The 23,481-nt window shown below is 40.1% G+C and overlaps 2 protein-coding genes across 2 annotated transcripts in view; one reads left to right on the forward strand and one right to left on the reverse strand.

The window, feature by feature from the left end:
• The first annotated feature begins 7,706 nt into the window (after positions 1-7,706).
• On the forward strand, positions 7,707-9,362 carry LOC140229538 (uncharacterized). Its single transcript, XM_072309786.1, has one exon. It carries the CDS (start codon positions 7,707-7,709, stop codon positions 9,360-9,362), a length of 1,656 nt encoding a protein of 551 aa, XP_072165887.1.
• Positions 9,363-21,815: 12,453 nt separating this feature from the next.
• Positions 21,816-23,481, reverse strand: part of LOC140229539 (short transient receptor potential channel 4-like) — a 46,619-nt gene continuing 44,953 nt past the window's right edge. The window contains exons 15-16 of the mRNA XM_072309787.1: positions 23,220-23,409; positions 21,816-22,457 (exon numbers count right to left, since the gene is read on the reverse strand). Coding sequence (XP_072165888.1) covers positions 21,816-22,457; positions 23,220-23,409 — 832 coding nt within the window. The remainder of the gene's footprint in view (positions 22,458-23,219; positions 23,410-23,481) is intronic.

The following is a 23,481-nucleotide window of genomic DNA, read 5'->3' on the forward strand; positions in this document are numbered from 1 at the left end:
ACTTCACACCTTCGGGCCAGGCCCGTGTGGTACATTCAGTGATATGTCCACTATCAAACATACCCAGAGTATTAATGATGTTTTGTTTACATTGGACCTTGCATCTTAAGTGTCCGCTGCAGCTAAGAGAACACAACAAGAATAATCGGGACCAGTTGTCAGTGATAACCTCATTTTCTCCTTAAAAAGTAGGCGTAACTGTCAGGTCCTTCGGAATTAATTTGTCCACTTAAATCCTGGGGTACGGACGTTCATCTTGGCCCCAAAACTTTCTTGTTAAATGTTACCAATTACATACAGTCTGATGCTCTCGCAAAAGGCTGATGAAACGGACATTCTGGCTTGTGGCTTACTTATATTAATCAACGACTATCCATGATATATGATACTTCTTGCAAATTGAGATAATGCACATTATTTACTCACTTATTCATGTTCCTTACTTGCTAACAATCTGTTTTTCATCAATGGTGGCTGAATTTTATCATTCATTAAAAAAAAAAAAAAATAGTTCACATTAAGTTTCAGAGATCCGCTATAACACTTTGATATTGTTTGACCTATTTTCTCTTTCTGTCAATCTCTGTCATTTTACCTTAATTTGCCACATCTCGTCATCCAATAGACATAGCGAAAGAAACTTTATTCTCTGCAAGCTCTGGATACGGTTTGAATGTACCGGTCATGGAAAAGAACTTTATGCCTGATAGGAAGGGGTCGCATTTTTTTAGGAGACTTTGCATCAGTTTGTATGAAAATGTAACGTTTAGTCCTCAACGGAAGTGGAAGAACTTTAATCAGAGTGGATGACTTCATACAATAAATGTGTCGTGTGAGTACAGCTATGCTGTCACAAACATATTTCGCTGACCTTGCATAAAAAGGGGAAAATGAAACGATCAAACTAAACAGCACTGCGTTTCCCGCATCATCACAGAGGTTCGAAACCGTTATTGTTAGGATGACACGAAAAGGAGCGAGGACTTCATACAGGTGCGTTCAAGTCGGAACGGAACAGCATAGCTGCGGCACTTTATCGTGCTTTGGACGATAAACCCTGGTTTCCATGGTGATACGAATCAAGAGGGAAGTCCAGACTGATCTCACCGTTTGACAGGATAATGATAGAGGATCTTCGCTCTGATCGGCTGACCAAAATAGTCAGCGTGACTCTTGTAGACAACGGTTTAATCCGTCTTACAAGATTCGAAATAGCTAAAGAACTTGACAAGAGGGGTTAATCCGGTTATTAAAGGTACAATCCTTCCATTGAGTTAAAACTCAGTCTCATGAAATAAGTCAAAATGATTTTTAACGTCCTACTCTGTTCCCGTATATCTCTCGCTGAATGGCGGAAGTTAAAAGAATTTGGAGTGTCTGGTAAGGAGTACTAGCGCCATAAAGAGGGTGGTATAGAGCAGTTATAAGCTGCTGAAGTCAGATTACGAGGCCTGGTATTTCACGGGGGTTGGACGTGAAGGTATAGCATTGTTTAAGGGAGCCCTATCCTCGCTTTCAACTCTTGCCTATTTTGACCATGGACATGAAAAGTACTCATCCAGATCTCAATGATGTGCCCTCTCCACTAAACTTACTTTTTATCTAAAATATGTTACAGATGTTTCTTTCTTGTAAGATTTTCTGTGTGTGACATGACAGCTTCAGGGGGAAATTTGCAAATCCATGTATAGATAATTTATGAGATCTTTATATTCAGCGCAGCAGAATCTTTCTTCTTTAATCTTAAGTCAAAACACTACAACAGTGACAATAGATCATCCTACTACATACTAGTAAGGATCTGTGTAGGTCAAACCACTTGACGAATCTCACAAACGCTTAGTTTTTCTTTGAACAGACCATCGCTATCTATAAGATGGAGAAAATATTTTTAGGGCAATGATGAGAGCCAAATGAATTCAAATAACAACAACCATGTCCGTATTCGAATGTTTTCTCTGATGTGTATTCATGAAGCACTCTGCATCTGATCGAAACCTTTAATAAACGAACATGTATTTGCATTCTTTAAAAAAACAACAGTTGTGTAGGTTCTTAACCAATATGGGCAAGTTATCCTATAGTAGACATCAGATACTGATGCCATATGCATTTAATAATAACATATGAAGTTTGAGTCCCCATGTCATACTTAAGTTGTTTCTACAATGGGCTATATAATGATAACAAAAGTATGGACAATTTATTTAGGGCTTATTAAGACAAAAACGCTTCGAAGTGCTTTACAATTAACAAAAGAGAACAAAACATATAAATCAACGGCGAATACAAATAACCACAATTGCATAATCATCACTTTTGTCTCTGAAATAAATTATTTTTTGGTTTTGGGGAAAATGTCAATGGAGGTGGAGGACTGAATATGAGTAGGGAGGTTGTTCCAGAGATAGGGGCACAAGCAGAGAAAGCGCGGTCGCCATATCTTCCAAGTTAAGAATCCATCCGACATTGTGTCCGACCAAAGAGCTCCTTGGTCCGACCAGCTAAAAACACTGCTGTTGGCTGTAGCGAGTAGGGACTACGTACATGACGTCATCAAAGAATGTCAACCATTGACCTTTATTGATTGTGTAAAAATCTTGACCCATTGCCCCTAACATAAGAGATTGCGGTCAAGGAGAGGCCCGTTGCTTTTAAATACACTCACCTAGGTTCATTCAAAGTTCAAGCAATGTCAAAGGCATAATACGTGAAGTGCATGAGTGTCCTTTATACCCTAAACAGGACGCGAGTTTTTGTTGGTATTTTCAAGGTTTCGTTTCGTTTGATGGTATTTTTTTTTTCCAGATGCAAAGGATTGGATGTTGAAAAAGGGCGAGCGGGGTGGGATAATTAGAAGGCGGTAGAAAAAGATTGTGAACTTGCAGTTCTGAAATCAAATATCACCAAGGAAAATTCAAAGTCTAGATTTAAGGCGTTCATTCAATTTCAAATTTAAGGTCATTAGAATTCCATGTGAGTGGAGATAAAAAGTATATAAGCCTCCAGTATCTCCTGTCACATTTCGAAGTCTTTCTACTCGAGGGTTTCACCTTTCCAAACACAAAATAGAAATGACAATGAAATAGACATCTACAATTATACTACCATTGAAATTGTATGTACATTACACATTAAGATTGCCAACATACTTGAAGAAAGATATTCTCTCTCTCTCTCTCTCTCTTTCTCTCTCTCTCTCTCTCTCTCTCTCTCTCTCTCTCTCTCTATATATATATTATATATATATATATATATATATATATATATGTGTGTGTGTGTGTGTGTGTATATATATATATATATATATATATATTCGCTATGCATTTCAATTGCTCGCTGGTATTGCATATTTTCTCTTGACATATCACATCTTTGTTGCATGTAAGATATGATGGAAGATTTAGAAAGATCGAAGAAGAGAAGAAGGATTAGGAGTAGGAAAAGAGATAGGAGAGACATTAATGAAAATAGGAGAGATTGTGTGAGAAGGAGAAGGTAGTATCCTCATTGTGGTTGATTGCCTGTTAAATACGCATTATTGACCATTGTCATTTATAAGAAACTATCAACGTCCCTACGCCACAGGTCTGCTGGAAAAGAAGGCCTTGAATAATAAATCCACTTGTTGCAATACTCCTAACTACGAAATTCACCACTCGTCTTTGATACATGAGGAATACCCACAAATACTGGCAAAATAGAGATATAAATCCCTTTGTGAGAACCCGCGTACTCTCCAAACCGATCAATGGGCAATCGACCCGGTGGAACAAAGGTACCCGATGGATAGCGGTCTGGTCTCAATGGTTGGTGCTAGGTCCCCGAATATCAATAGGATTAAAGCCAGCTTTGAAGAAATATTCAAACGGGCATATCTAAGTATTAACGACACGGGGAAACATATGTCAATAATGAACAGGATCCAAACGTTAAGGGGGGCTTGTAGTGATAATGTATTCGTGAAGGTGCAATTGATTGTCTTTAAAGAGAATACAAAAGTTTTACTCATGTATACATGTGTAGATGGCGATGTAAAAGAAATCGGGTAAAGAGTAGTGGGCAAAGTTCGCATGACTTGATACCATTGATGCAGTAATGGCTGCCTGTTTGTATACAACGAGAAACGGGCGCTCTGGCTGTATGTGTGTGAGTGAGTGTGTGTGTGTGTGTGTGTTGTGTGTGTGTGTGTGGTTTTTTTTAGTGCTGTCAGACAAACAACAAAACGATAGGTGAGAAAGAATGATGAGCGATTAGATGCTCTCTCCGACAAATATTCAACAAATATCGACAAAAGACACAATCGTGTCAAACGTGAAATATTCAAAAGTCGGACATGTTAGGTCGTTTCATAAAGTGATGGGGCAATATCAAATGGTACAATGGATATGACATGATAAAAGGCATCTCCACAAAATAAGAAGGTGAATACCTTCTGAAATGGCTACAGGCATATTAGCCATATTGAGTTCAAGAAGAGGTGAACATAAGTACGGCATTTCTGTAGCAACATTTTATACCCAAATGTACAAGGCATCTGCTTTTTGGTTCAAGATTTCCCGAAAACTGAAGCATCATCATCGCGATTTGTTGATGTAATCGACAAAATAGCATCCTAGTCCCCGACATTTGTGCGGGTGCATCTCTATAAGACCAAAAAAAAGACAAACAAGAAATTGAAACCATTATAAATCCAATACTGGTTGCGGGATCTTGCTAATGGCATAGTGTACATCATGCTGTAAGAAATGAGTGCAATATTTCAATGCCCGAACTGCCGATAATAACCAATTGCGTGTGTGTGTATTTTTGAGTTTGCACGTATGTCACGTACTTGATTGTGAGTGTATTCAAGCATCATGTTCGACATGAAATTAAACTTTTTTCAAAGTGATCTTCCATATGCATGTGAGAAAGAATTCTTTCCAATTACATCTAGCCTTAATCGGTTCGCGGATCACAAATTTATTTTCTTTTCTTCGGTTTGTGAAATTTCTTCACTAATTCAGGAACGGTTCTTATACGTTTTGTGTTCAGGTTACCACTGCCTACATGGTGTCCTAATATTGATGGCGCGGATGTCAGACTAGAAAAAAAAAGTGGCTAGCAAAGTCCTAATCGATATTAGAGAACAGGATATGAAAAATTCCTGTGCTATTGATACGTGACGTTGGTTGCCTGTTAACGTGTGTAGTGCTTCTGTAGAATTCCTATGTAGTTGCGGTAAATGACTAACTGGGCGGTGATATTGTGTTCCTTCGATAGAGGATCGCTCCACTATTGACTTTTCCCAGTGGTTTCGCTGCATAAACTGTTCATCGAATGAAGGAGGAAATCACCAGAATCATTCATGGAAATTTAACAGCAGGATGAAGATATTGCAATATCTGTACGTCAGTCATATGTGTGAGCTCATTACATTGCAATTTGGTTTTTCCCATGAGTTAGATTTGTTTCCGAGAAACGTTGCTGTTTGGTTGGTTGGTTTTTCTTGTCAATCTTTGACCTGTGCGGTATAGAGTATTGACTTCGCCACATAGAGTGGGTCAACGGAATCCTACAAATATCGACGTCTTTAGCGCGCGTGCACACACACACACACACACACACACACATAAACAACACAGTCATTAAGTTTACCCTTTGATCAGTCTTGTAATAATTTTTGTAAATTTCTTATACTCGTGCTTACACCTTGGTTTTTATCCAAGGAATGCAATCATTCATGAGGATGACTATGAATCATTATACAACAATAAGAAAGTAGTGATTAATATGGTGTCAAATGGGCGTGCCTAATGGAACGGATTGGCGTCTTCATGCTTGTTTTGGTCTTTTTTGTAGCAAAATAATCAATTGGAATATTGTTTAGTTTAATTCGATTCGATTTGATTTTATATGAGAAAAAGCTTGAAGAAATATCATCGACATTGCCAACGAACAAAAAGAAAAAAAATGATTTCAAAGTTTAAAATGGACATGCGGTAACAAAGATAGAGGAGATGACAAGGTAGAAAATGGGAAAGTAAGAAGAAAAAGAAGTTAATAAAGAAAAGAAGAAGTAAAAGTTTGGGCAGCACACATACTACGTTGAGTGCTAGCTATCTGTACAAACGTTGAGCACATTAAATAATGATAAGACTACGCTTTGCCATCCTTATTGTTTGGTCGCACTCTGGTCTACTTCATCTTTATTCTACTATAGATTTTTCTCATGTTAATCAATTAATAAAATTCAACTAAAGAGAAAATTAGCGTGATTAATTTCAGTCAATTGCACTGGTCACAACTAACGTCACTATCTCGGCGTGGTGGCTGAGACCAACACCAGTTCTTTAGTCAGCGCCTTGCTCTTACAAGCAAGTCATCTAGATTGACACAGTTCGATTTTTATTAACCTTCTGGCTGAAACTGTCTTCAAATGAACAGGGCCACAGCACAGTAGTACCTGCAATGAGAATCTCAAATTGGAGGCCAATTGTCGGCGATCGCTCTAGCCTATCGGATTATGTGAATGTCTTGCTGGATGATCGATAAATAAGAGACATTATTCCCGCTGTCACTAATAATAGATTCTATAACTTAGCCAGACAGACTATAGCAAACAGGTGGAAAGCTCGATTGGTTCTGCAGTGTTCAGGGTGAAGCTAACGAAAGAAAGATCTTTCTAAATGTTTGTTGTTATAACAACCGTGCCACTTGTTCTCGGTAGACCCGGTTTAATTGTCTGTATACTCCACGAGGGGCAGTTGCAAGGATTTGATATAAATGTGCCCAAGATACGTAGGGGGACATTGCCAGGGGGAAAGGCCAACAAATGTTTGAGAGCAGTATGTGTGCGCGGAACTGGCACAACAGATAGCAGAGGGTATATAAATGTTACGAATTTTACACTGTCCGCAAGGTTAAAGTGAAGAAAAGGCCAGTTGAATGAAGGAGAAAGTGTGACAGGCACAACCTTTTGAAAAGGAATAGAACGTGGAACCATATTTTTGCCCAAGGTAGAGGCAGGTGGAATATATTCGGTGTAGAAGAAATCATCCCACAGCGAATAAGATGTCAATGGTTTATGGTGATGTAAGAGTGAGGTAAACGGAGGAGAAAGAATGGAGAAAGGGGGGTTTTCTTAATGTGATCTTGAGATCTGAAACAGATCATACGCGACACTCGAGACAAGAAAGTTTGATACTGAAATTCATTTACGTTGAGGCAAATGTATTTCTGATGGAAAATTGTGCGGTACGTTGCAATTGCACTGCATACGTTTTGAGAATCACATGTGCGTCGTGGGTGCATGTACCTTGTGTAAGATTCTATTTCATATGTAACTGAGACTAAAGATCCCTAAACACGAGGCGTAGACATTCTGTATATTGTCGGTCTCTCTTGAAAAGTGAATGAAGGAAGATCTGTGATTTTCTTTCATAAACTAGAATTAAAACAAATGACATATGGTTTCTAATTTTTCCAACAAAGAACTTGCTTCGTGGAATAAATCACATGCTTATTTTTTTCTCAATCTCCTTGAAGTGACCATTAGTAAAAGGAAAAATAACGATGAATCTACGGTAGGAAAACATAAAGTGATTTCCGAATACTCTAATGCACAATAACTTTTATGCGTTTCCCCTTGTTCTTTCTTTTAGATACAGCGAAAATTTCACGAATGACGAACGGACAGCTCCTGTGAGGGACGTTGACCAGTCATGTCGCAGAAGGTTGGCCGCAGTCTGCGGGTCGGGATGGCAGACAGGCAGACTGGCGGAGTCCTCGGCATGGGTAACCCCGGCGAGGAGCGGCGACTGGCGGCGACGCTGCGGAAGATCGACCGCGAGAAGAAGAAGAGGGAGTCAGCGATGACATGGAACCAGCGCAGTTTCTTCATCAAGCAGGTGTTCGATCAGGACAACGAGCTGCGGTTCGTGAAGGCTTCGCAGCGACCAAAGTACCTCGAGTACATCCCGCCGCCTCCACCGGACGGGGACACGAGCTGGATAAAGGGAGAATACGTCTTCAGCTTCGATACGAAGAAGAAGAGTCCGGGAGAGGGAAGGGGTCATAAAGGAAATCGTCACCACCAGGAACCTGCAGAGGAGCCAGTGGAGGAGGCGCCGGTAGACGAACTCACGGCTGTCTCCGAGGCGCAGGCCGGCAAGGAAAATGAGGCCGAATCGAAGCTGGAAGTGGTCAGCGTGAAGGACGAGAACGAGAACGAGACGAAAGCGCCCGAAAAACGAGACTCTTTTCAGGGGACGTTCGGCCGACGTCAGAAGCTAAACATGCCTCTGTTAATGACGAGCGCTTGGAAGTCAAAGAATGAGGAAGAAAAGAAAGTGGATGACGAAAAGTTAGAACCCATGAAGGAGGCCGATGAAAAATTGGAAACGGTTGACGAAAAACAAAACGAATCGGAGGAAAGTGCTCCAGCTCCGCCGATTTTAGTAAAGAATACAACTGAAGGATCGCCAGAGGCCTCAAAACCAAGGGTGAAATTTCCTGTTTTGAAAGTTAAAGCCCTCGGTCTCTTTGCCGCATCGTTTAAGAAAAATGATTCGTTTCCTCCCCTCCCAAACGCGCGACAATCTCAGCCACAGCTGCAGTCGCAACCAGCACCAGATACAACCTCAACTCTTCCACCGACTCTCTCTGGAGCCTTAACAGGTTCGTCGTCCACGCCCGCCTTAACACCCCAAACCGCTCCAGCGAACGTTGAGGTACCTCGTCCAGGAAGCATCAGCCTCCCGAACTCCCCCCAGGCAGAGCGAAAGCCGCTCGTCCGCCAAAACAGCGACCACGCCATGCATGTCGAACGCCCGGGGACCGATCACGTGTCGAGATCGTTGCCCACGCGAGGAGATGCTACTCCTCGCAAATCGCAGCAGGGTTGGAGGCGACACTCGTCCATTCACCACGTCGAGAGGTCTAAGCAGCACACCCCTGACAAAGCCTGCAAATCGGCCAGTTCTGCCATGCCCAAGATCAACCGCAATTTCTCCGCCAGACCGTCGGTTGCTGGCAGCTCGCACAGTGGCGGAAAGGAACCAAAGAACTCGTGGGAGAAAGTGGCTAGCGAAGCCGACTCGAATGAGCAAGCTAAACCAAAGAGAGAAACCCTTGGCTTCGTCGAAAATGACAATCGCGACCAAGACGAAGTCGAACTAAAGGTTATCCGTCGCATTGTGAGAACGCTACCGACGCAGTTGATGATTAAGACGACGAAGCGAGAAGTGGAGGCCGGCTGCGACGGGGCAGTAGTTCGTCAAAAACTGATGGATCGAGCTAGGGCCGAAATGACAAGAAGAGCCTCTCTGGATCCACGTTTCAAAAATCTGGAGAAGTCACTTACTTTTCCGCAAAAATGATGAATTATTTCCTTATCTTCAATGATGCAATGCAGAACACAGAGGTTTTACACTATTATGTGTCTGTATCGTATATTTTCAATATCAATGATTGGATATACAATGTCATGTCCTTGTTTGACCAAAGTATAAATTTGTTTGAAAGACAAACCCAAATAATTATCTTCATCCTTATAACGTTGACCCCACAAAATTTCTCATTCTGACCTATATTTCATTTGGCAACATGCGCAGATAACGCATAATCGTCATAATTATTGAGAAAACGCTTTGGAATAGACCGTTTCTGTGATGGATTGCAATTCCTGGATGTTTCTATTCCGACAGCCTAGAAACAAATCATTTCATTCAACAGCTCCCTCCAAGTAGGTTTTTGAGGCAAGAATTCACGTAGTTGTTGCGAGGTATAAGGCAAGCCTCCGATAGGCATTGGGGTTGCTAGGGGCAACTTTTGTGAACAAAGAATGCATATAATTTGAATACAGTACCGAAACGGTCTATTTGCATTCTGCGGCTAAACGGTATATGTTTTTACTGATAACTGTCGCTCATTGTGACGTTGCAGCAATCCTTTTGATTAAAATTCTGACTTTCAAGTTGATATGGAAAAGCCGTTATCAAATGTTGTTACAACGGTATCATACTCAATTGGTGAAAATTGATATTTTTGAAAGGATCTTTTATAAAGGTTTAATCGAAATGTACGTGTGGTCATAGTCAAATATAACTGTCAGTAAGCCATCGTAAACGGGACCCGATTAGCCCTTTCATGGCTCTGCTGGAATTTGTTCTGTTTTGGTGTTAAAGCTTTTGTATAAAGAAGCTGAAAAGATCTCCTTCTGAATTTAGCAAAGAAATATGTTTTCTTTCTTTTTCATGCAATAATTCCGGAGGCCAGAGTACACGCACAATAACAACATTGTTGTTAACTTCTGTCTTTTTAAATAGTATTATTGCAATGAGCTCTATAGTATATATAATATTTGTGTTTATTGATGGTGCATGAGCATGGATATATGTACAAGTACACACACAAAAAAAAAATCGCACAAAATATGTCTTATATCTATCTTTTCGTTTGTGTGTTAAAACAAGACTCTTTAGTGTTACAAATTATTGGCTATTCATGCTGTCTACTCGAAGCATAACGACATGGTCTCATAGTCAACAACTGATGATTGTCATTGAAGCACGCTACTCCAGTGACAATTTGTAGGACTTGAAAACCAGACCTGATTACACAGTGAAGATTTTTTTCCACTCTGCCATCCTGTTGTTTGTGGGTTTTTTTTTTTTACTTGCTTCGTATTCAATTACACATTTTGTTACAATTTCATATATTCCATTGGTCAGATTAACACATATGAGTTCTGTTTCTCTAGAAATTATCACGAAAAAGAAAGAAGAAGCAAAAATGCAAATGATGCAAATGTTTGAGTGCGTCGGATGAAATAGTTGTTGTTTTTTTGTAACCTGACACATGTAAACAAATTGGTCAGTTTGAATAAACGCTGAGTACGAAACTATTGCTTCTACACACTAAATGACAGGGATTTCGTCACCAATCCGATAATTTCTGATAAATCGCAGATGAAGACTAGACGCTGTGTGCTTCAAGAAGGCGAGATATCGCAGATTCAATCCGGTTTGCTCTTTACAAAAATAAAGGAATATATAATGAATAATGCCTTTTCTCGTTATGTAACTAAAGTGAAGCTTCGTTGTAACAGCAAGGAAATTGCACAACCTTTAAATTAATGATTAAAAAAAGAGACGAAACACCTTGAAGAATATGACAATTATTGTAATGTAATACAAGGCTTTGATGTGACATTATAGAGATGTTGGAAGATTCTAATTGTAGCACTCAGTTAAAGGGGATGGCTAGTAACTGATCAGTGGGAATCAGTGGGAATGCTGGAGGATGATTGTTCCAATCCTTGTGGGATTCATTTAAGAGTACATTATATATCTATTGTTGTGTGAAAATTATTTGCTTCAGAATAGTCTCATATTCAAGTAATGTGCAGTTTAGTTTCCAGGTTAGCGTGCCTGGTCAGTGACGGGGCATTAATCTGTACTTTACTTGAATATGAGACCGTCCTGAAGCAAATAATTTTTACACAATAGTAGATATATAATGTACTCTGAAATGAATCCCACAAGGATTGGAACAATCATCCCTCAGCATTCCCACTGAAACCCACTGATCGATTACTAGCCATCCCCTTTAATACTTGCGTTATGTTGTTTTTGCCATCATGGAGTGTGTTTGTTTGTTCATGCCTTTGTGTTATTTCCACCAAGTGGGTGGACTTTCTTTACGAAGACTAGAAAGAAAATGACTTGCCAAATAGTTTACACTTTGTCATGTACTGCCTATCTTATAGCACTTTATTTCATGATTAATAAATGAATACATTCCACAACCATTGGCCCGATATCTTCGTGTTTTTACTTTATTCATTAACTGTTTGACAACTGTTTAAAATGTGACACCAGCCTGCTTGGTCTTTTTGAAAATTCCCGGTTTCACAACCCTTACCCTCCCCATCCAAAAAGGAATAAGTGAATAAAGAATACATTGATAATTGTAATAGTCATAAACAAGACTATATACGACACCACGTGTCTGTAGCATTAGCTATAGATTGCCTTTTCCCAAATCATCAATCTGAATGTTGAGATAACTTTCTCTTCCGTCATGGTACTTTGGGCTTGTTTCATAAAGACACTTGCTATCAAACGGGGGAAAAAAAAAGTAATTCTGGCAGTAACTTCGGCGATAACGTATATTCTCACAGTCATGTGTATTGGTCGTTTCCGGCTGCTGCCATACGATTTCATAAATTTTGCTAAAACATCATTGGTGTGCCTTAAAGCATGTAGGTCTGTCAAATAACTGCAACTTTGTGGGAGGGAATAAACTCCTCATGTAGCAAATACATAAACATCTGCATGAACAGTGGTAATAATATTGATTATGTACTGAAATACTTAACATCAAGGGAAAGACCCGTCAGGTATTGCAGACGCTGTGAAATGAGCTTACATGTCATTTTTCTCCTTCGATTGAATTTGACATGCTTTGACTTACTTGTTAGTACGAGCTATTCGAGCTGCAATTATATCAACTGACATAGCATTTATAGAGGGTGGAAGATTGGTCAAATATCATAAACATTATTACAGGTATCTTGGCGTCGATTTTCGGCTACTCATCCACAGGTGCTTTGACAGTGAGTTTCGGGCAAGATATACGCTATCATGACAACGTGAGACAACTAGGGCAGGTTAGCCGTTGGAGGTATCAGCGAAAAATAAAAAGAAGAAGAATGTATATTGTATGGTGCTACCCATATTTTCTGCAACATCCACGGTATATGAAGAGACGCAGAACATAAGAAAACCCGACACAATGTCGATAATGGGCTAAAACAATGGAACGTTTACAGAGCTCATTCAACCATGAATATCACGGCATTATCAGTATTGTTAAAGAAATGTTTGTTTTTTTTTTTTTTTGGTTTTGGGTTGTTTTTTTTTTATGTCACATTGACAATCGACATACAGTGGTCCAAACCCTGAATATCAAAACAAGAAAATACCGTGATGAATATTACGAGAAAACCGTCATTTCCTATTCTGGGAAATGAAGTTAGGTTGGGCGATAATTTGTGACGATTAATGAGCACTGACAATTTAATTTTCGATAGCGTTTTCCATAAAGTCATGTAACCAAAAGAAAAGAGGTTAGTCTAACTCAATGGCTTCTGTGACGTTGCTTTTACACATGGTCCAAACTACGTGTCTAAATTTGGTGTCGAATAACATAAAAGCGATTAGATTCCATATGCTGATCCCGATCCAGATGGTGAATATTCCTAAGTAGGCCATCAGGGAAAAGGGCGCCACCTGTAGGGAGAGAAGAGCCAAGAGAGCAGTCGAGGGAATGCTGGACACGAAGTAGATCACACTTATCGAAATCACGAGGATGATGCCTCTTGGTTTGACCGCGTTCTCCGGAGCGCGAGTCGTACCCGCCGACTGTGGATGCGGTTGGACAACTTTCACGAAAGCGACGCGACGCGTATGGCGCGCTCTGAGCGCGCACTTAACTAGCAATGCGTTGACACACACAACGACCGGCTGATTGGAGAACCAGAGCACCGTCATGCACGTGCTGATGATTACCTGACTTCTAAGTGGATAATCTGGGGATAGACAGTTTGCCGTCAGACCCTGATAAAACGGAAATCCTGGTACAGGTAGGTACATCATGTACAAAGAGGAGATCGCGAATATTGTTAGTACGACTCCCTTCATTCGCCTCCGCCCGAGGAGGAGGCGGTATTGAAGCGGCCACCGAATGACGAGGTAGCGGTTAACTGCAATAGCAGCCATGGACACGTTGGTCTGAAAATTGAACATGAACATGAACGCCTTAAACGTCTGACACACATACGGGGAATAATCTAGAGCGCCCTCCCGGTCATAGCTTATGGCAAGTCCCGCCATGAAGAATGTTGCAATCATGTTGTAGATCGAACTGACTTGGAACAGCATAATGGAGTTGTCATCATCACCCTTTTTCTTTGAACGCCTGAGGACTGCGAGGGTGAACGACGTCGCCACGACGCTCACGATGAGCAGACACAAGCCAAAGACGATTTTCCCCGTTGAATGGATGACGAAAAAGTCGACGCCAGTCGTCCGAGCAGTGGTATTGTCGGTCTCTGCAGGAATCATGATGTGCGTTTGTATGCTTGCTTGCTCCTGCTTCTGCTTTTGCTTCATTCGAGGGGAAAATTCTGTGATTTCAATTCAAATGCCCATAGAAATTACTGGGGGCTTGTCCGGGCTACCGACTCGTAGGCCTATTGTTATTCATGCTATATCCGGCAGTGAAGACCAAGTCGTTGTAACAGACTTCAAGAATCCTAACAGCTGTCCTGCATTCAGACAAACACACTCATGCATTCCTATAGATTTTCACAAACGGTGACATTGTGCATCAGGCAGATTCCACAAGTTTATAAAGGAGGACAAGTTGTCGCCTCACAAAGGATGTGATACTGATACTGTGGTTACCTCAGTCTTTCAAGATTTTGTGGGAAAACTGTCGGAATAACTTTAAAAAGGGTATAAATGTATATATCGAAAAAAACATGTCAGACGGAGCAAGCCATCCTCACCGGTGGTCCCTCTCAAAGGTAGTGCAGACATTTCTTGAAGTCGGCATCGCTCCTTTAGAGTGAGTTGAAAATCTTGATTTCTGTCGCATCTGTCACTTTCTTCGAGCACATTTTCTGAATCACAGTGTCCACTTTGCCTTCAAAACGATAACTCACTAGATGCCACTGATTTGATGTCACCGGGGAAGTTGCTTTATGCCACCGAAGGTAAGACATTCACATCACAAGCTGAACTTTGTGCAATATAAGAAACATTTTAAAATGGCGCATTCAAAAAAAAAAATCATCCTTACTGGACTCTTGAGGGAATTCGCGGCAAGACCTTTTTGTGCATCTTTTCATCCTCTGGACGGTAAATAATTCCCGGCATTTCCTCAAGTTTGGACGTCACAGTTGTTGAGTCTGAATGAACAAAAAACACATTTCACATCTTCGAAAAGAACGCCGTGGAGAGAGAAATGTCCCTTCCTTATAACCCAGACATCAGCTCTGTGACTTGGGAAAATTTTAGACAGATACATATGTTTTTGCACTGGGCGTGTGAACCTGCACAAAATAGGATCATAATCTATTTTACAAATGAGGAACAGAAATGTTTGCAGACAAAATTTTGTCCGAATCTGCTGGTTTGAATAAATGTATCTTCTCTCTCCAAATGCAGATACTTGACGCAAGTTCTGTTTGCCCACTGGTGAGGACTTCGCTTTAGCTGGCCGAGTGGAAAGGGGAGAAAACAGTGAAAGAAGGTTAACACTGAAGCGAGTGGTCGGGTCATGTCTCAAAGTGATGCAAGATGAACCCCGGAGTGGACAGATTTTGCCCGGTATTCCGATCTCGTTTCTCGCATCCTAGAAATTCGATAAGGCGAGTCCATTTTCAATCAAGCGCGCGCACTTCACCGTACATTTGTCAAACACACTTTAAATGTCGGTTGCCATAGTAACATGTGACTGGCGAACGACCCTGGAAATGGCGCTCATTGATCAGTGTCGCTGAAATATCTTCGCTGTCTACCGTCCAGCCAATTATAGGCAGTAATCACCGAACGAGTTTTTGATATTCCTGCTCCAACTGCACGAAAATTTATTGCAAGTGTGAAATGACAATATATAAATACCAATTGCTTTGCGACAAAACGATAAACAGAAAAACATCAATAACCATGAAAAATTAGAAAGTCAATTCTTGTCAGAAATCGATCACGAACAGCTGGCCTCGCAAACGACACATCCATTTTTTATTATGAGAATGTATACAGGAAGACCAAATGAATCGATCTCTAGCTAGGTTTATTCAGATGAATTACCACGGCCAGATATTACATGATTGTGATGTCACCATGTGAAAACAGTCAGCAGAGTCTGTGTTTGTTTGTTTTTTTCAAAATATATCTCCACCTCCAAGCACAGAGTCAATCAATTGCACTGCTCAATCATTGTCAATTCCGACAGAATTTTACAAGAGATCGCTGTATACTCGTGTGGTACTTCCGCCGGTGACCGAAAGTTGTAGAAGCAATGCAAGCACGTTGCAGCAAGGAAATATCTGCCATTATGAGCTGGATAGCACGTGACTCAACCCCCTCTGCAAAACATGACAAATTGCAACGCTGTTAACACTCTATCCAAACACGGTCCACAAAGTTTATGAAAAGGTAAAGAAAGCAAGACGCTATAATTTGAAATTAGTTCTCCATCAATATGTGTACTCGATATTCAACTTTTCGTACAAATATTAGCCACAGTAGCGCGGCGTTTTTCTGCAAAGTTCAAACAAGTAACCAAAAAAAAATCATATTAGCGAGGGATTGCGGTGAAGAGAGAGAGAGAGAGAGAGAATTGGAGAGAAATGTATTAAGAAAAGAACAGGAACACTAATATTAGTAACAACAGCAAAAATACCGCTCAATACGAAAGCTGCAAGCAGTTAAGCTCTGTTCATGGACTTACAAAGCCATCCATACATACATCAAAGTAAAGACGACGAAGTCTTTGGGACCGGCGTTTTCCTTTCGTTATAATTGAACGATTAAACAATAAAAAAAAAAAAAGGAGAGAGAATAAGCTGGTAACGCTGGTTCCTGAATTCCTACACAGTTGTAAAATTAATTTCGTCATAACCGTTTGTTCGTTTGGTTGTTTTGATAATTGTAAAGCGCTTCGAAACATGTTGTATTTAGCGCTATATGAATATGTCATATTATTATCATTGTGAATGCACTGTTAACTGAAAAGAATCCTTCAGATCGCTCTATTATGGGCACACATTCATGAACACACAGACACAGGCACACAGACACATCAAAGGAGACATATTGTTATGCACACAAGCGCTCAGCAGATTTCCGTACCTCACCCACCGCTCTTGACGGGTTTATGGAATGCCAACTACATACGTTTACAGATATTATTGTTCAAACACACCATCATAATGTGGACGTGAAGTCTGCGGCCACGCGGAGTCGGAGGAATAATGGGAATGGGTTAGACATGTTCACATTGTAAAAGCTATATATTTGAAAGCGTTCGTCAAAATATCGAAACTGAAGCAAAGTAATTAGTGGACCGGCCAGGTAATTTCATATCTAAATAAGAGTTATCTAGTCAGTAACAGTGCCTTCATGCATTACAAATGACCTATATATATATCTATATATATATATATATATATATATATATATATATATATCGATACACCTTATGACTATGTGGAGAATACCATAGTGTGGTGGACTATGTGATGACTACCACTGTATGGTAGACTATGTGGCCAATACCATAGTGTGGTGGACTATGTGGTTATAACCCTGTGGTCACAGTGTGTGAGACTGTAGTTTGATTCACAGTGTATTTGATATGTGTTTTGGACCATGTGGTAACGCTATGTTGCACAGTGTGGTGACGCTGTGTTTCACACTATGGCAAATACACAGTGTTACCACACGTCCCAAAATCACATATTAAACACATATTAAACACATGTGTTCGACACTGTGTTACACATTGTGTTCCACGCTGTGTTCGACACTGTGTGCCACACTGTGTTGCACACTGTGTTACTTAGTGTGGTAAAACTGTGTTCTTTCCATAAGGGGGGGGGGGGGTCTGTGGTATAGTGTGGTGTATATACAGTGCTAATCCTATCAAGTTCTTAAGTTCTTGGACAAAACGTTTCTACCAACGATTTTTCAGGTGTATGAATGTGTATCTGGCAATGTTGGCTTATGATAGTAACTGCATGACCCACTTAAAAGCAGTGGTAACAATGAAGTTACCACCCCGAGTAAATACGAAATGAAATGATGATGTTGATAATAATAATAATAATAATGATAATAATGATAATAATAATAATAATGATAATAATAATAATAATTCTGAATCTTATCTCGCTTGTACACCATCAAAATTTGTGAATTGAAAATAAACTGTTGGTGTTAGCCCCTACACTAACTGCAGGATAAGATTTAGAGAAGGAATTTTTTCCTGTTCTCCATGCTATTGCGGACTACAAATTACTTAATATATTTATATCTTTCCTCATATCCCACATATCTTATAATAATGTATATCTATCTCTCCCTCTCTTTCTCTCTCTCTCTCTATGTATGTATGGAAAGATATATGTGTGGGGGTGTGTGTGTGTGTATGTATATATATATATATATATATATATATATATATATATTGGGGGCAGTTGGCTGCTTTAAGATATACTTTTATTATTTACGAATGGCAGGGTATACCCAGTCATATCCAAAAGCACGATTGGGTTGAAAATGAAACAAATTTTGTATATCCCATCTTTTGTCTATCAAAATAACCGCCTGACTCAGATTAATCATCTATATATTCAACCGTTTTCATTTGCAGTCGGGAAATCGAATTACAGTTATCTGGGTTAATGTATCAGGTACATTCTTGCATTTCCCAGCAGTGGGTCGGCAGAGATACACTTACATCACTTAGAAATTAAATTATATACAGGGAGTTGGATGTAGTGACCTTGATTGGCTCTGGGGAGACGAATGCAGACAATGTAGTCGAAAAAAAAAAATAATTATATTTGCATTTTTTTCATCCATCGGCTATCTTTGAATTTTGCATCCCAGCGCACTTTTGGAGACGGCAAAGAAATACTCCCTCTGGAGTAGCAATTTTTCTTAAAGGGTGCTCCAGAGCAGACTTGGGGGAAACCCCTTTTCCATTTCGTCACGTCCAATCAGGGAAGTTCGGATGATAAGCTGCCACTGGGGTACTGCCAGTGACACGGCATTCTTTCCTGCGACAATACATTGCTCCGGTGTTATTTTCTCCACGGACTCAGGGTTTAGGGACCGGTTGTGATAGGGTTTTAGATTTAGTTTGATGTGAGGATTAGGATTAGGGTAAGGGTTATGTTTGTGGGAAGGATTTATGTTTTGCCTGGCGTGCAGAATTCCTATGGGATCAATTGTCGCAAGAGCAAAATCAATGTCACGTGACCTCGCTGACAAAAGGCAAGCTTGTGATACAGAAGATGACGTAGTATCACATCCTTGAGATGCGTTTTCTCTCTGTACTTCGCAACTGCGATGTACAAACTGCCAATGTCTAATCTACACCCAGGACTTATTCTCTTTCTTTCGGGTGGGGAGAACTGTCTCTCCCCCCCCCCCCATCCCCCAGTGGTTACAATCATGAAGAACCACAAAAGAATAAGACACGAATTTGAATGAGATTTTTTTTTTTTTTTAAGTGCAGGGCAATGACGAAAACATATCCACAGAAAAAGATTCCCAAAAAATATTTCCTCACTGCATTTCAACAAGACGTTACTGCCTTAAAACGTTCATGCAAAGGAAAAACAAATCAACAATAACAATGGAAGGTCAGGTCAAATGCAATACACTTTATTAGACTTTATACTGTTTTGTATATATCCCAGTAACATTAAAATGCTTAAGATTGATTTGCAATAATTATTACAAATAAAAACAAGAGTGCATCAACATACATGAAATTTCACAGCCACTTGACACCTATGAGAATACAATTTCCTGGTCAATTTGAACATATTACTCCGCGAAAAAAAAAAAAACAAAACAACCAGCCAGCAACACATAATATAAGTTATGTAAAAATGGATTTCTAAAATAATTTGTAATTCCATTCATTCTTATTTCTGTGTTTGTCACTACGAGTCGCAATCCTCTCTTGATTTGAAAAAAAAAAAAGAGAGAAAAGATATTAAAGAATATGGATAAATCATTAAATGACTGCAAACCTCCTACCAACAATGTTACTTTGTCGGCTCATGAAAGTAACAAGGGAGGTGTATGGAGGCAGACATAATAAAAGCAGAAGAGCTGTCTCTGCTGGGAAGAACAGTGTCACACAGCGTGGAACACAATGTGAAACACAGTGTGAACACATTGTGAATGAAATCTCTTCACACTGTGAAATTCGAGCGTTTTAACAGTGTGAACATATTGGAAATCATCAGTTCACGAATAGTTTGTGAAAAATCAAGTCATAGTCCAAATTCATGAAATTCTTCCGTCGAGATGTTTTCATTGCAACTGATTGACAAATTATGAACAAGTATGAGCACACGCGGCTCGTCTTTCTTTTTTCTTTTTTTCCCCTACATCGACGTAAATGAGTACTGAATTGATCGTGTTTTTTTTTTTTTAGTAGTAGCCATGATAAAATATCATGGGCGTACATACTCGAGCAGATTCGAACCTACGACCTCCTGATCACCGGACAGGGTCATCTCCACTGAACTACCGAACCTCCGTCCGACAGCAAGTGTTGGTTCTAATCCTTTATAGCATGCAGCGGGTACTGCTTGATTATTCAAATTCATGAAATTCTTCCGTCGAGATATTTTCATTGCAACTTATTGACAAATTGCCCTACGTCGACGTAAATGAGCACTGAATTGATCAGTGTTTTGTCAATCAGTTGCAATAAAGTCATAGTGTGAAACAAAACATTACTATGCGAACTCTCAGTGGAAAAAGCACATCACAGTGTGAAATGACTCGTGGTATGACTCCGAATGACTTAACTATTGATGATAACGTGTGGAAAAAGAAAAAAAAACAACCAAAGGAGGCCATTCTTTCTTGTAAAAATACAGAAAGACAAAAGAATCGAAGAGTGATAAAGGGGAACAAAATCAGTGTAAAACGATAAATTTCATGCTTCAATGTCATGGTTATCAGAATGGATGTTTGGCTTAAGGCAGGAGGACATGATATTATGATACATTGTTCAACAAATATAATTACAAATTCAAAAGTAAGCTGCGATTTAAAACACACACATGTGACATAACTTATGCCGCTGTTTAAAAGAGCCAGGTGTACCATGCATTGAGACTGTAGAGAATTATCAGAGCTCCGACGCTGGGGTTAATAGCACTGTTTATCCACATTTTTTTTCTTTTTTGCTTATACCGTTTAGTATGAATAAAAGTCCTCATAGTGTCACAAGTAGTTATCTTAAAGTTATCAATTTCTCTCTTAACGTCTATGTGCCTATAAAATTAAACCAAGACTTAAAAGAATATCTAAACTTCTCCAATAAATCGTGGTGGCAGACACACGGCCAGCAAATATAAATTTGTGTTTCCCCGTCGTAAACGTAAATATATTGCTCCTCATCCCTGAATTATTAATAGAAACTAATATGCGACTGTAAGCATATGTATAACAGGCAAAATATACATAAATTCATATTACATATCATTCATATGTCTTCTGTAAAGAAACTCAGCGTGTTCTTCAGTGGCTACATGGAAAATTTTTAACAGAGTGACAGATTCGCGGGATTTTTCCAGAATAGTTCGTAAGTTCAATCTATAATTTGTAGACAGGACACCACGTGCAAGTAGGAAAATCCAGAAATAATATGATAGCTGTATTTAATCATCTGCTATGACTGATACTCATTACAAATATCTAGCTAACACAATTATAATAACAGCATATATGTATTAGAATATAGAATCATGAACGAGCTTACTTTATATCACGTACGATTTCAGCACTCCAATGATCTTGAGGTTACTAAATAACTATTCCTTTCTTCGGGCAAGTATGAACACAGGCGGCTCGTCTTTCTCTTTTCTTTTTTCCCCTCGTTTTCTTGTTACAACTTGTAAATCTGCCGCATTGCGCCACAAGGCATTATATTGCAAACTGGTATGCGAAAAGACACAGTACATTTTTGGTCACTAGCTGGCGTTGTGTCGTCAACTTCGTCAACATTTAATAATCACTCGGTGAGTCATTCCTATTCTGGTTGTTGTTGGCGAATCGTTTCAGACGAGGAATACGAGACGGTCGCCTCTCACGCCGCCACCGCGGCTTCGGCTTTTCCGGGTGTTCCGTCTCCTCTTCGTACATCCTGACGAGAGAGGGTACGAGACCGGAAGTACGGGTGTGTCTCTTTTTCTGCGAATCTTCTTCCTCCTCAGCGACTGGAGCTCCCGCCTCCTCTGGAGCTCCGTTCGTCTGCACCGTCTCAACGTGTTCGACTTCCACTTCATCCGTCTGCGTGTCTGACGAGCTCACACTTGTCTCTTCCGTTTGAACTCCCGTTCCCGCCAAATCCGCTGTTGGCGTCTGTGTTTCGGCGCTTGTAACATCCAAATCCGTTGTTGGCGTCTGTGTTTCGGCGCTTTTAACATCCAACTCCGGTGCTGGCGCCGGAGTTTCGGCGTCTGTAACGTCCGTGATCGCTACTGTGGTCTGTGTTTCGATGGATTTTGTTTCTTCAGGGGGAGAGCCGATTTGAGCACCGATGGAGTGGGATTCAGGTCGTGGTGCTTCAACAGTAACTGTTGGTCCCACCTGAGGGATGATTCGTATAAACCATGACTCAAGATCCTCGCTCGTCGGGACGATGTCCTGAAAGAAAATAAAACGATTGCCTCCTTAGAGTGATGAATAGACCATTTTGAATAACTGGTCATTTATCAGTGGAAAGATAAAACAACGGAAGCCGTCCTGTAAACGTTTAAAAACGTCGTCAACCAAAACCAAAATATACATGTGGATTGAGCAAAAGCAGCAAAATTAGCAGAACACGTCGATGAGAGTTTGAGGTAAATCGGACAATCGATTCAAAAGTCATGAATTTTCTAAGTTTCAGTCTCATCATCGATGGATATATGAAGACTAGTATAGTTCATGACATCATGTGTGGACAACAACATAAAGAACATTTTTTTTTTAAATCCCACAAATTTCATTTTTTCGTGAGAAGTGCAAAGTTGTAGATATTACTATTCGCCCTGATTTTTGAGAGAGGTAAGTTAAGTGCTCTTTCATTGTGTAAGAAAGGTGAAATATACTGAATTTTCCTTTCTTTATATTTTCTTGTCCGTGAATGATGTCATGAACTCCAGCAGAAGTCAGGGTGTATCCCCATCACATAATGGATTGTCCTTACGGGAACAGCAGCTCATTGATAACCCATCACAGCTCGTACATAAGACAGTGTCATTGAAATCTATCTGGACATCTACAAGACGCTGCCTTATCATCATACGTCATGATGTTTGTCTACATGACAGGTCTTACGCAGAACACATTTTAAAAAATGAACAGGGACTACTTTCATAAGTTATGCATAATCCATATTCATGAGGGGACTGCTGCCGCGCTCACCTTGTATTTCTCGACGCTCTCGAAGATGTTACGCAGCGCCGCCTTGTACTTGTACACCATATCGTCGATCTCCAGAGTTCGGTCAAAGACCACCTTCGCCTCCCTACTCTGGCCGAAGATTTGGTCTCCTTGTTGGTTGCCCCGAGTGAGACTTTCTTCCATCTGAGTCAGCTGTTTGGTGATGTCGAACCTGGGATTAAAGTTGCATGAAATATCAGTAATTCTAAAGGCTGTGGGAAAATGATCATTTCCTTGATCGCAC

Source organism: Diadema setosum, chromosome 6 (genome assembly GCF_964275005.1).
Source record: "Diadema setosum chromosome 6, eeDiaSeto1, whole genome shotgun sequence".
NCBI lineage: Eukaryota > Metazoa > Echinodermata > Echinoidea > Diadematoida > Diadematidae > Diadema > Diadema setosum.

Excerpts from the sequence above, each read along its gene's own strand:
- LOC140229538 (XM_072309786.1), top strand. The coding sequence starts at position 7,707 with ATGTCGCAGAAGGTTGGCCGCAGTCTGCGGGTCGGGATGGCAGACAGG.